Source organism: Miscanthus floridulus, chromosome 3, assembly GCF_019320115.1.
Source record: "Miscanthus floridulus cultivar M001 chromosome 3, ASM1932011v1, whole genome shotgun sequence".
Classification (NCBI taxonomy): domain Eukaryota; kingdom Viridiplantae; phylum Streptophyta; class Magnoliopsida; order Poales; family Poaceae; genus Miscanthus; species Miscanthus floridulus.
This window is the reverse complement of record NC_089582.1, coordinates 48,220,370-48,235,268: the sequence shown is the minus strand read 5'-3', so window position 1 is coordinate 48,235,268 and position 14,899 is coordinate 48,220,370. Positions and strand designations below refer to the sequence as shown.

The window sequence follows — 14,899 nt, the reverse complement described above, 5'->3', positions numbered from 1 at the left end:
GCTTAAACACTTAGTTCCATATAAGCATGTTTTTCTGTGTTCATTAATTCCAATTATGGCTCTGAATTGTTGTCTACAAGGCATTGGTATATAGCTGAAAAGATATTAGAGTTTCTAGAACTATTTTATGACTCCACTGTAGTTCTTTCTGGTGTCTACTATCCAACTAGTCCACTTATCCTGCACCATCTGCTAGAAATTGTTTCTCATTTATATGCAAGTGAAAAAGATCAAAATCTAATTGCTGTTGTATATCCTATGAAGCTTAAATTCCTTAAATACTGGCAGCATATACCTCTGTTATATTCATTTGCATTCATTCTTGATCCTAGATCTAAGATGAGAGGTTTATTTAGAGTCCTAGAATTACTTAAAGAGAGCACTTGCTGTGATTATACTTCATATTATGCTGATGTGAAAGCTGAAATTTACAAGTTATTTAATAAATATGAGAGAAAGTTTGGTGTAGCTAGAACTCAAAGGGCTACACAGCCTGCAAGCCATACAGATAAGAAAAAATAGGCATGGGGAAGAATCTTTGGAGGCCCTAGATCTATTTTTGGTCCTTCCCCTGCCTGTGCCCCCACTTTATCTTCATCTGCTTCTACTGCTAGTGAGCTCTCAGTTTATCTAGACAGTGACAATGTCACTACATATGATGATAATTTTGATTTACTTCTCTAGTGGCGTGACCACAAACTAACTATTGAGGACCGAATACTAGGGTATCCAAAGAGGAAGAGCTAATTACCACCAAACGTTGATGGTTCCGAATAGACAAGAATGCATCTACACTTCTTGCCCAACGACCGAAGGTTGGCTCCGCCTCGCCCAACCCCTGAGGGTCGGTTCCACCTCGCTCGACCCCTGAGGGCTAATTCTGCCTCGCCCGACGTCTAGGGGCAGACTCTGCCTCGCCTGACCCCTGAGGGCTGGACTCCGCCTTGCCCAACGTCCGAGGGCAGGCTCTGCCTCGCTCGATGTCCAAGGGCTGGGCTCTGCCTCGCCCGATGTCCAGGGGCTAGGCTCCGCCTCACCCGACATCCGAGGAAAGGCTCCATCTGACCCAACGTCCGGAGGCTGGGCTCCGCCTCACCCGACATCCGAGGATAGGCTCCGCCTCACCCGATGTCCGAGGCAGGTTCCACCTCGCCCGACATTCGAGGACAGGCTCCGCCTCGCCCAACACTGGTGCGCTGCTCCTTCATAACTATGCGTGCAGATAAGGCAGGACACTCAAGTCAACCACAATACCAAGGACCATACCCTACACGCCTACAGGGAAGTACCATCAGGATATGACCAGACAGGCGCTTTAAGCTCTTCTAGGCATGTCAGAGCCCCAATAGTGTTGCGGGCGCCGACATTTATCCTACAGTGTTATGGGCGCCGACATTTGCCCTCAGACACAAATCCTGACGGAAACATACGACAACCACTACGGTCCAAGAAGGAAACTCATGTCATCTATAGTAATGAACGTGGGACCTCTACGTTGTCTGCTCCCCATAGGGTCACGACTCGGCACCCTGGTGCGCCGCGCCACCCACCAGAGTGGGATGGGACGTGACCACTTGCCGAACAAAGCCAGAGCGTGGCCCTATCAGGATCAGTGAACGTGCCATCCCTGACACCGTCTGCCATGTTAGCAGGGCAGGCTCAAAGGAGAAGGAAGACCCAACACCTTTGAAGGACTTTCTTTGCCTCCGGTTTTTCCTCTTTCTCCCATTTGTAATCCCTAGTTCCCTACTCCCCCTTGATCTATAAAAGGGAGGGCAGGGCACCCTACTAGGGGGATGGATCGATTCAACACACCACGCACCACATAACACACAGCTAAGCAGCAACCAAGCTCTTAACATCCTTTCGACCTTTTCATCAGAGACTTGGGACCTGTCCCTCTCTTGACCGTTTGTACCCCCTACTACGAACCTTTCAGTGCTAATAACACGAGCAGCAGCAGCAAACTGGACGTAGAGACATTCTGCCTGAACTAGTATAAACCTTGTGTCTTTTAGCACACCATCCGGGCCTAACACGCGACAAATACAAATTTACTAGTTGGTGCTTACTCGAAACACCGACACTAATCTATCCAATCCTATCTATAATGGCTAGAGATATTATGTCTGTTCTTATTTCTACTGTCTCTTTGGAATCATGTTTTAGCTTGACAGGAAGGATAATTAAAGAGCAGCAATGCCGCTTGTTCCCTAAAACTGTGGAGATGCTGGCCTGCATAAAGGATTAGGAGTTGGGAGAAAGAAGATTACAACATGCTATTGACAACTAAGAGCTGGAGGACTCCTTTAAGAATCTGTACCTTGATGAAGATGCAGATGGGGCTACTGGTACTGCTGGTTCATCTGGGGCTGGGGCTGGTTCATCTGGGGCTGGTACATCTAGGGCTGCTGGTAATTAGTAATGAGAGAGTGTAACACCCTAAAATTTGCCTCTTTTGAAAATAGGTATAAAAAGATTTAATTTGGAACTTTTGTGCTCATGAAATATAGGGAAATAAAATTTTCATCAAATTAAAATTCATCATAAGGTTTAGCAACATGTTTGTGCATATATGCCCTTGCATTTGATTTATTTGGCTGTGTGGTTTTGACTCAAGATTCAAAATGGTTTAAATTGCTTTTGGAAATAAATTAAAAATGGCTATGAAACAAAAGAAAAGAATGGAAAATAAAATTTGAAAATAAAAGAATAAAATTTATTTTTGAAAGCCTACTAAAATTTTCTATTTTTATTTGAGTTAAAAAGTATATTCAAAACTCTATTTGAATTTGATTTAACTTAGATTTGAAATTGGTTTTGGAAAAAAAATGGAAAATTTCCTCTTTTCGCTATCTGGCCCGAAGGCCCACCCCGGCCTCTCTCTCCCTCAGTCCAGCTCTCCCTCTCGGTTTCAGCCCGGCCTGCTCCCGCACTCGCTCCACACAGCCCAGCAAGGTAGCCCAGCAGCAGCTCGGCCGCTCTCTCTTTTCCCGCGCAGTCCAGCAGACAGCCAGGCCATAGCCCAGTCGACGCCTGGCCCAGCTCCCTCCTTCTCCGCGTGGCCCAGTAGCGTTGCTCGTAGGCCACTTCCACGACCAGCCCAGCCTAAAGCTGCTGCGCTGCGCCGTTCCCCGCCTTGTCTCACCGACTGCCCGACCCCGCTCGTTAGCTCTGCCTTCTACCCCTGCTCGTCGTCGAAACGGACTCGCACAGAGGCCGTGTCTGCCCCGTCCATGTCTCCATCTGTTGCCATGCCTGTCAAGCTAGACGGCCCTTAAATAGAGAGCCTCTACTCCCGCTTTGTTCCCCACCAAGCCCCAGCGCAGCCACCACGCCTTCCCGTGCTGCAGCTTCGCCGTCCGAGTTCCGCCGTGAAGGAGCCGGAGTCGCCGTGTCGTTCCTTGCCCTAGCTACCTTGCGCTGCCGCCTTTGGATCGGATCTCGCCAAAGTCGTCGAGACGCCCGCTGAAGCCGTCTCTGCCACCGTGCTCGCTGTTTGCTGCCTCGCTGCTGCCAAGGACTCCGTACCGGCTTTTGCTTCAAAGAAGGTCACCATCGCACCACCGAGCCCTGCATTGCCTCGCTCCGTTTTCATCCGTTGTCTGCCATCTAAAATTCCCTTGGTGAGTTCTCCTTGTTGCTCTGTGTCTTCCCATACACTTGACGTAGGAAACCGAGGTCTCTAGGCTCCGTTCGTGTTAAGCCTGTGAGCTCTCACCGTTACCCATGGATGTACGATCACCGTGCTGGCCTTCTTCACCGGTGCTGGCTGCTCTAGCAGTGCCTGACCCATAGGCCACAGCCGAGATGAGTGAGCAGCTCCCTACGCTCCCTCTGCACACATGCGCAAGATCGCTGCTGTGTCGAAGCACCGGCCATGGCACCACCGGCATGAGCCTGCATGCGTTGCGCTGTGCCGATCTGCTAGCTAGCTTGATGACGTCATATGAGATCATGCATGAGTTTTGTGGCCATTTTTCTTTAAGAAAACAAATCCAGAAATACAATAGAAATACGCATTATCCTGAGCCGTCTGTTTTTAGATCGATGTCCCAGATTAAAACATACACCTTCGCTGTTCCTTTTGCTAAAGAGACCCTATATTTTTAGAAAATAAACCCGCAGTCCAAACATGTTTACAGATTTTGTTTTCTTCATTTGAAAGCGCATTTTGTTTCGGTTAAGTCTAAAATACGTTTTCAGCTATTTACAGATTTGCCACTGATTTTGTTTTAACCATAACTTTTCCGTTTTAACTCCGATTTGATTCGTTCAAATGCGTTAGGTTCATAATTTCATAATCTACGTGTTCATACTACTGTTTAGTATATTTTTAACTTTTAAAATTCATGATTAGATTTAATCTATTATTTGATTAAAAGAAATCTTGTTTAAATCATATCTTCTGCGTCTTAGATCTGTTTTAGTCCATTCAAGTTGCATTAGATTCATAGCATCAAGATCTATGTGTTAGTAACAGTGTTTATCATGTCACTAATACTAGAATTTCATGGTTTCAATCATATCTTAAATAACAATTATGCAACTGGATTATATAAATAGAATATGATTTCTTTCACTTTAGTTTTATAAATCAAATTTAAATTTGACTTAAATTATAATCTCTATGAAACATCTTATATATGTTTTATATATTTAAAACACATGAAGCTAATAGTTTTATATTTTCTCCTATGAGTGAATCTTTCGGTAGATGTATCTTTTTCACCGTAGCTTCCATTAGCGTGTTTTTCGCGTCTGTGTGTTCGTAGCGAGACGTAGATTCGTTTTACAAACTTTTCATCTTGATTTTATGTTTGGTATATTGATCTAATTTAGATCTATTATTGCTTCATGTATGATTGTACGGATGTTTGTATGGTGCTTTATGATTACGTCCAGTCGGTGAGATATACGTGGTGATCAAGAAGAAGAAGAAGAGCGTTGAAGATTAAAGCTTACCGAAAGATCGGTGTTTTAAGGCAAGTATAGCATGGGATCTTCTTTGTTGTCCTATACACCTTTAATCATTTAATTCATACTACATGTGTCTACCTTGACTGCCACTAAGGATTTCCTAGTACTTTGTACTTGTACCTTGATACCTTTGGGTTATTGCATTGGGTAGCTTTGCTAGTGCTCAACAACAACCATGATCTTGTAACTTGACTAGTGGTATATGCAATAAACATTAAAAGATGCTTTTTAGCAACATGGAATAAGGGGGCTAGAGCATTGGGCTATTTTTATGGTGCTCTAGATTCCACTCCCTAAGGACTTATCTGTAAGTGATCATCCGGGACTTACAGTACAGCTGTGAGGGCTACATGGCTCTGGCTTTAGCTCAATATAAGGACCTTTTCTAGCTTGTTAGAGGTTACCTTTATTGGCGCAAGAATGGCTTGACGAATCAGGTATAGGACAGCCTCTACTCTTATGTGTATAGACTGCGTGTCATTGTGCCATTCGATAGGGGGTTTCCTATATCTGTTTGTCGAGTGAATCTAATGGTCCTAACTTGTTAGACGAACCTTTGAAAGGCTTCATAGTGAACCCTACCGACCTTCCTTGGTAGTGGGTCAAGAGGCTGATCACCTCGGGCGAAAGGGTAAATCACAACTCACAGTGAAAGTGTACAACCTATGCAGAGTATAAAACTGGTATATCAGCCGTGCTCATGGTCACGAGTGGCCTTGGTACCATTACAGAATAGATGATGGACACTAATGATATGGATGATGAAGATGCTCATTAATTATTACTGTTTATGCTATTCATTATTCATGTTTACCTGATCATGTGTTTACGGGCTTGTGATGAACTTGTTGCCACCCAATTGCTAAAAGTTGACTCATTAAAAGCTAATCGCAGTTAAACCAGTGTTAGCCTTTTGAGCCTCATGAACCCCATGTTATATTTGTTGAGTACGACATGTACTTACGCTTGCTTTATTTTCAATTATTTGGATAAAAATTCCGGATGGGTACCAGATTGCTAGAGTTTGGAGAAATTAGGCTTGTGATCAACCAGTCAGTTGTCCCTGTGGAACTGGAGTCTTCGCCTGAAGATTGGAGTTGTCTTTTTGCTGTCTATACTCTGAGGTTATAATCTTTATACTAATACGCTATGTATTTAAGCATTGTCTTTTGATATTACCCTTATTTGTAGCTATATTTGAGATTTGACTTCCTAGGCTCACATATGATGTGTATCTGGTTTTGTTCTTAAAACCGGGTGCGATAGAGAGAGGAGAGAGTGCTCTGTTAATCTATTATCTCCATTTTGTATGTGTCATCTATGACTGTGACTTGAGACCTTTGAATAATGATGGAATACTTATTAAGAGCTGTGCTGCACTCTTTTTCTCTTTCTAGTGTCTCTCACAAGGGTGAGTTTTACCTAGAAACATTTTTAATGAGGTAGCATTACACAAACAACTCATTTATCTTTTAAATTCTCCTCTGTGGCTCTGTTTCTTATTTTGTTGGATTTGAGATTGCTTGAGTTTTGACTTAGAAGTTAGAATAGTTGAGTGTTTTAATAGATTGTACCTTTGTTTGAGTTGTGACTTCTGAAATTTGATAAGTGTTTGATGAGTGAATGTTTTTGAGGGGTTTTGAGGTCATCGGGCTGTGGGCTGGCATGACACGCAATTTTGGCCATGCTCAACTGGGCGGCACAGCACGAATTACGGCCCGTAGTGCCGTACTTGGGCCGAAGGCCAAGCACGAGGACCGGAGAGCAAGGCCCAGGAGGCACGGCATGCCGTGCTGGCCTAACACTGTGCGGGCCATGCTTGGCCCATGCCTGTTGGCCAACTATAGCTGACTCATAAGTTAGCTCTAAGTATTTTTTTTATATTGTAATAGAAGAGAGAGAAAAGCTAGCTCTTGATCAAGAGTTAGGCTCATACGCACATTTCAAAATTATGTGAGAGTGTCATGTGAACCTAATCATACTATGAGCCATTGCTAAAAGCTACCACTATTGGAGAGATTGAGTTAGAGCTAGTAACTAGCTTATACCATTGCGGGTGCTCTTACCATCACTCGATGGATCGAAGTGCAAGCAGAGGAGCACAAGCCGATGTGGATAATCTTAGCAACGCCAATGAGGAGGGCCCTGCCTTATGGTTTGGATTGGCCAAGGCTAGTGCTCGATGGATGTGTGTTCAGGCCCCACACACCTCGCTAGCGGCTCTAGCTCTAATTTGGCATCTGCTATGCGACCACAGGTGCTGCACTTCCATGCTGACGAGGGAGGGTCCCAGTTGTGCACGTGAAATCTCAGGGCGCTACCACTAACTGTTAGATAGGGGAGATGCTTTGCATCCCTTGCATTTGAGAGAGAGGAGAGGTAATGGGGACGAGGGTCCTGATCTTCCGTCAGGTTCAAGATAAACAACGATTTGTTCGGAGAGCGACACACCGATCCGGTTTCAGATCACAAAGACCCGAACCCTACAACCTTAGCACCAAATCTCCTCTGGTTATCAACCGTGTCATAATCCGATTGACCTCGCCAAGAAGGCTAATCCCTGCTGTGAATCAAAGAACACAAGCAAGAACAAGATAAAAAGCAACTCAATTAAAGTGACAATTGCAGATGAATGATTAAGCACTCGAAGTTGGGGTCTTGCAAACCGATAACGGTGACTGTTCAATGACAGATTGATCTAAAACAAAACCCAAAACCTAATGTAGGTGGTGGCTACTGATTATATAGCCTAAGGGACGTCCAAGGATCCCTCTTCACGTCCTAAAGGTGTCCCAACACGTTACAAGGCCCAACGGCCCAAAAGACGACGACACAGCGCCATGATGGATTCTGGATGTCAAATTGTTTCAACAATTCCCATTGATTCTGATGGGATTTTGATGTGGGACCACTTCCATTGGTTTCCTTATGAAATTATCTTTCCATCCATATGTGGATCATAAAAAACGAAGTTCGTATGCGACCTGGACATCCGTTTTACTACACACTGGTCCTAGAGCCCGAGATGGACTCGAACTCAAGTTGGACTGGGCCTCCGGCTTGGCTTGGACGTCCTTGCTGGCCTCCTAAGGTGGTAGCCAAGAGGAGGACGTCCAAGGGCTTTCTTGGTGGGTTCTCCAAGTCCTTGGGGTGTGCTCCCACTTTGGCCAGGGTCCCAAGGATGAATAACAAGCCCATAACGACAGTGTAGCTCCCAGCAGAAACAGCGATAGAATATCTTGATGGTTTGGAGGCCTTGCTGATGTGATATTGAGATGAGATCAGATCTATTTGAATTCTTATCAAACAAGCTTTCCATCAAGTGCTCGTTGACCTCGATCGCACTCCAGATGGCTGAGTTATGGCCTTCCTAATAAAGCACTGTCGAGCTGCCGATGAACCAAAAATTCAACTTTGATGAACTTGCACGTTGAGACATATTTGTACCCACATTCAAATAACGACATGTACATGTGGAAGCAAGTGAATTGTACCAAAAATCACTATGCAAATGTAGAAACGAGCTCACCTTATAAACAATGGTCGTATCCGATGGTGTCATGTTATCATCATCCTCCCCTTCTTGATAACAAACCGTCCTCGGTTTGGGATTAGCTAAAGAAAACGTTGTTGGTAGTAGCCAACATTGCTCCCCTTCTTGAAATTTAACATGTTTCTTTATAACAAAACTAGGGGAACTCGACATCACAAGATTATAGCAATTGCAATCCTTTGGTTGATCATACTTTTGCACAATATAAGGAGATTTCAGATTTGAACAAATATAGACACGATGCATCATATACTCTCCTTTACAATTATATTTTTCAATAAAATGATATGTACAAGTAGACAACCATGACAATTCAACACATTTAAGTTTCTCTTCTAAACTACTAAGAGCATATAAAGTATCAAACTCAATATAATCCAAAGTATTTGAAGAATACAATAATTTCTTTTCATCTTTTTCGGTAGCAATGGAAAGCAAATTTTTATGTTCAGCATAAGTAATTGGTTCCAAAGCCAAAGCATCATACTCATTCACTAGTGGTGGCATACGTATAATAAAAGCATTTTCACACAACTCTTCTTTATCACTAGCATTATTAGAATAATTATTTTTTGACAAAGGCAATTCAGATTTAACATCCAATTCTTTCCTTTCATTAGCAGCTCTATCTCTATTAGTTTGTGCATTTTCAGCATGGTTTAAAGTTTTATCAGACTCAAAAGTATGTGTGGGAGGTGGTGGTGGTGAAGATGTTGTAGTGGCGAAAGTAACCACTCGCCTTTTTATCGCAGTCTCAACCTTCGCAAATGGTTGCTCCACCCTTGCTAAAATCTGTTTTAGGTTGTCGCCAATGTTGGTATGGTTCTTTTGCTGACATTCCTGCAATTCTTTTTCTGCAAGCATAGCAAGCTAGAACAAACGTTTGAGAGTATAAAATTCTATATGGAAAACAATATTTTGTATTTCATGCCTCAAACCACCAAAAAATGAACAATGGTATCTTCTATGTCCTCTACTATCCCACAACGTATTGCACACTTTTGAAACTCTGTATAATATTCTTGGACAGACATATTGCCCTGCTCTAAGCACTGCAATTTGTTATGCCATTCATGTTTATAAGAAGGAGGAATAAAACGATCACGCATAGCTATCTTAAGTTCTTCCCATGTACCAGGTAAAACATCCTCTGCAACTAGCCCATACCACCAAATAAAGGCAAAGTCTTTAAACTCACTAGTAGCTTGTCGAACTCTATATTGCTCAGGTACAAGGTGGGCACTAAACTTTTGTTCTACCATTATCTCCCAATTAAGGTATCCTTCAGCATCATAATGACCCGAAAAGGATGGTATGGTCAATTTACCTCTCATACCTTGATGACTATAGTCTATATGTGAGGGCCCATTGTTCTTTATTCGGTCCATCCTTGCAAACTTCTGGTCCATGATTTCCTGCAATTCACTCTTAAACAGAAACTCATTGTTTGATATTGTTAGAAATTAATATAAATCCCCTATCAACTATTTATGGGTAAGTGGAATCACACTCTCACACGTCTTACCAAGTTCTTACAAGGTTCTTATCAATGCAAAGCAGTGGATGGTACAACCGGTGGCTGGTACGTGATACCTATGAGGGTGTGACACCAAGATTGCAAGGGTCTTTTTCTGTACCGATCTAAAGTATATGTGGAGCTTGGGAGGCACGCAAAAGAACAAATATGTATAAGTGGCACACAAGTCAGTGACAGACAGCAATATTGAATAAATGTCCAGAGCACTTGTCCTAGTTGCTGGCCTGTACGTGTTCCTATCACCAGTTGTGATAAACAAGAGAGGAAACAAGGATGAAAGGAAACAAGTATCAAAGGTAGCAACGGATGTGAACAAGGCAAAAGGTATCACAAACAATAGAGCTATTGAGTGTTCCTTATGTGCTCCTTTTCGATATCTTCTATTCTCTTTTACTATTTTTTCTTTTATTTTTTGTTCAATCTTTTTTTTTCTTGCTTTTGCTCTTTTGATATTTTTTTTCTCAGCAAGGAGCACACAAGAATAAACCACAAAAAATTTGAGCTCAATTGAATAAAAGATGTGGCCTATAGAAAATTAGGACTGTGCTAAAAAGCATACCAAAACTTATGGGCCCAGAAACTTAATTTTCCTAATCGAATTTCGCAAATCTAATTTTTGCGAACCTAGCAACGTTGGGATAAAATAGATCTAAAATTTTCTGGCGTTCTCCATAGATATAAAATTTTTCCCGTTTCGAGTTCGGATGCAAAAGTTATGACTGTTTTAAGGAAGCTGCTCGAATCAGAAATTTAGTGGACACAAGATGCAAACCGATGGTGATATGGAATAGCGGCGGGTGGAGGTATCAACACAAACTAGAAAAGAACACAATCTAAACCAGCAACAAGACTTTGACCTAGGACACAAACTCAACAAAGCGGACTCTGAAACTGAATCATGCAAAGGCTATGGCGCGAATGGTTATAGGATAGGAAACAAATATGGCATTGGACTGTGGGATAAAAGCAAAAACACTCGAACTAAGGGTAAGATGCCAACTTGACGGTATACCTGAAGCTCTAATTACCACTTAATGGGGACGAGGGTCCTGATCTTCCGTCAGGTTCAAGATAAACAACGATTTGTTCGGAGAGCGACACACCGATCCGGTTTCAGATCATAAAGACCCGAACCATGCAACCTTAGCACCACGTCTCCTCTAGTTATCAACCGTGTCACAATCCGGTTGACCTCGCCAAGAAGGCTAATCCCTGCTGCGAATCAAAGAACACAAGCAAGAACAAGATAAAAAGCAACTCAATTAAAGTGACAATTGCAGATGAATGATTAAGCACTCGAAGTTGGGGTCTTGCAAACCGATAACGGCGACTGTTCAATGACAGATTGATCTAAAACAAAACCCAAAACATAATGTAGGTGGTGGCTACTGATTATATAGCCTAAGGGACGTCCAAGGATCCCTCTTCACGTCCTAAAGGTGTCCCAACACGTTACAAGGCCCAACGGCGCAAAAGACGACGACGCAGCGCCGTGACAGATTCTGGACGTCAACTTGTTTCGATGATTCCCATTGATTCTTATGGAATTTTGATGTGGGACCACTTTCATTGGTTTCCTTATGAAATTATCTTTCCATCCATATGTGGATCATTAAAAACGAAGTTCATATGCGACCTGGACGTCCGTTTTACTACACACTGGTCCTGGAGCCCGAGATGGACTCGAACTCAAGTTGGACTGGGCCTCCGGCTTGGCTTGGACATCCTTGCTGGCCTCCTAAGGTGGTGGCCAAGGAGGAGGACATCCAAGGGCTTTCTTGGTGGGTTCTCCAAGTCCTTGGGATGTGCTCCCACTTAGGCCAGGGTCCCAAGGATGAATAACAAGCCCATAACAATAGTGTAGCTCCCAGCAGAAATAGCGACAGAATATCTTAATGGTTTGGAGGCCTTGCTGATGTGATATTGAGATGAGACCAGATCTATTTGAAATCTTATCAAACAAGCTTTCCATCAAGTGCTCATTGACCTCGATCGCACTCCAGATGGCTGAGTTATGGCCTTCCCAATAAAGCACTGTCGAGCTGCCAATGAACCGAAAATTCAACTCTGATGAACTTGCACGTTGAGACATATTTGTACCTACATTCAAATAACGACATGTACATGTGGAACCAAGTGAATTGTACCAAAAATCACTATGCAAATGTAGGAACGAGCTCACCTTATAAACAATGGTCGTATCCGATGGTGTCATGTCCTCATCAAGAGGTGTTTTGGTGATTCTTGGGGATGGATTAGGTAATCTATTGGACCCTCTTAATTACACATATGTCCATTTTTAGGTATTAGGGATGATTTGAGTAATCTGTTAGAGATGCTCTAAACTTAACTGGAGACCAACCGACCTCCAATTTCCTCTTAAAGATGTCCTAAGATGGTATAAGTGGATCACTACTAGGATTACGGTAAGCAATAGACATGAAACAACACTTTGAACTCATATGTTTCGCAAACATTTCAACTAAGTCTTGGTCAGATTTGATTTGGATGTTGGACTTCCTATTAACATAGAAGTAGAACAACTTCACCACCTCACCATAGCCACATGGAAATTTGTCCATGATTTCATCAACAAGATGTTTGAAATTTATGGTGTCAGGATCAACAATTTTGTTAACACTAAACCGTTGTACATGCATATTGGTACTAACTATCCTAATTTTCTAGATTGAAGCTTGTCTTCGAGTCTATCCTACAAATGAACAAGGAGTTATGCATTTCTATGGGTATGAATCATTATGACATCAAAGCGCTATGATCTACGTAACAAGAATGAATGAGATGAGATGGAAATGATGTATAGGAGGAAGAGAAGGGAGCACTCACCCATTTGGATGTCAAGCCAGACACCCATCATCCTAATTCGTGTCCATTCCTCAAATCTACCTCCAAAACCTCTGGTAAACTCTCCCTGTTTTAAATTATAAGACGTTTAGACTTTTTTAGATGCATTATTTTTATCATATATCTAGATATAGTATTCATCCAAGTGCATAGCAAAAATTATGTATCTAAATTTAAAAAAGCCAAAATGTATTATAATTTGGAAGAGAGGGAGTACCATCTAGTTAATTTTAAAAAGTTTGATTTCCTAGAACATTAAAATGAGATATTTTAGGATGGAAGGAACTTTCCTCGACATGTTGCCCCGTTTGCTGGGCTGAATTTGGTTGAAAAATACTGTTTCGGCTGAATTATTGTGAGAGAAAAACATTATTCCGGTTGAAAAAAGAAGCCGAATAAATCAGATTATAAGGTAAGCTGAACGGGGCCGTTAGAAGACAAACAAAAGGAGCTCAGCAATTTATTACTAATACTAATACAACTGTAAAGTGTACAACCAACCACCAACGGGCAAGTCACTATGAAGGCAGCAAAGAAAGACAGTTTTTTAAGTGTTCCGCTGCTATTATAAATCAGCTTAAGCAATGCTGAATAGTAAAGAAAGACATAAATTACCTATCAACTGTCTGTTTGTTAATTGATTTCTAAGCTAATAAGTTATACCACTGGTTTAGCGTGAGAGAAAAACACCAGCTCGTAAGCCCCGTCTGAGAACCTATAAGCGATCAGGCTGCGAATCTCTGTTCCCCATCCATTCCGCGGCGGATCTCTTCTCCCTCCATCGCCACCGGAGCCCAAGATTTGCTCCGCCATGTGCTGCTTCGACGACTGCTGCTGCGGCGGCGGCTGCTACGACTCGTTCTGCGACCGGTGCTGCCCCTGCATCTCCTACGACACGCGCGAGACCATCTTCGGCTGCTGCATCTGCTTCCTCGTGCTCGCCGCCGTCGTGCTCTTCGTCGTGCTCCTGGCCGCCTACGGGTTCATCCGCCACGTGGAGGTCGCCGTGGAGGCCGCCTCGCTGACCAGGTTCGCCCTCGTGACCTCCCCGGCCACCGCGCTCGCCTACAACCTCTCGCTCACGATCACGGTCCGCAACCGGAACTGGGCCATGAGCATCAAGAACACCGAGCCGCTGGAGGCGAACTACAGCTTCGACGGCCAGCGGTTCGACCGCGTCAAGCTCGCCGGCGAGGGGGACGTCCACCCGGCGGGCAAGACCCGCGTGTACCACCTCGACTCCGGCGCGGACGGCGCGTACGTGGCCCTGGGGAACGCCGGCGTCGCCGAGTTCGGGAAGGAGAACGCCACGGGGCTGTTCCAGGTGGAGGTGGCGCTCGCCGGCGAGGTCAGGTACCAGGCGCACGTCACCAAGTGCAAGCTGGCCGCGACGTGCCCGCTCAAGCTGCAGCTCGCGCCGCCGGGGACGACGGCCGTCGTCTTCCAGAAGGTCAAATGCAAGCTCGCCAAGGCCGACAAGAACTGCTAGCTATCGTGCCGGGCGAATGGCGAGTGTTGTTCAATTTGTTAGTTTTTTCTTGTAGTAGTGATGAGCTAGTGATTGACGATTGTGCTGAATTTGCTAAAAATTTGTAGGAATGGGCAGTAATTTCTTTGAATTGGAATTGTTGGTAAATTTGTGGATTGAATTTACCGAGCATCGTGTTTGATAGGAGGCGAGTTTGTGTAATTCTTGAGTCGTTTGTGGAGAGGATTTCGCAATTCACACAATGGACATGATTGGAAGAGAGTTTCTATCAGGGAGTTCAGAAGATCTGGACTTGTTTCTCGAAATCTTACTCACCTTTCATTATACATATTGTGGTTTGTGCTCTGTTCTCTATGGCCCATTTTTGTTAATTTCCACCCTGCTTGGAAAGTTGTATACAGTCTTTAAGGGTTTAGGTTTAGGGTTTAACCAATAAATCCTTATATATTAATTCAACTATCATGGACTATTAAAT

General features: G+C 43.4%; 1 protein-coding gene across 1 annotated transcript; it reads left to right on the top strand.

The window, feature by feature from the left end:
- Positions 1-13,683: 13,683 nt before the first annotated feature.
- On the top strand, positions 13,684-14,554 carry LOC136545669 (NDR1/HIN1-like protein 10). The gene has a single exon (XM_066537665.1). It carries the CDS (start codon positions 13,747-13,749, stop codon positions 14,422-14,424), a length of 678 nt encoding a protein of 225 aa, XP_066393762.1. The 5' UTR covers positions 13,684-13,746; the 3' UTR covers positions 14,425-14,554.
- Positions 14,555-14,899: the final 345 nt, after the last annotated feature.

Bases quoted from the DNA above. Each gene is read 5' to 3' on its own strand.
- LOC136545669 (XM_066537665.1), top strand. From the start codon at position 13,747: ATGTGCTGCTTCGACGACTGCTGCTGCGGCGGCGGCTGCTACGACTCG.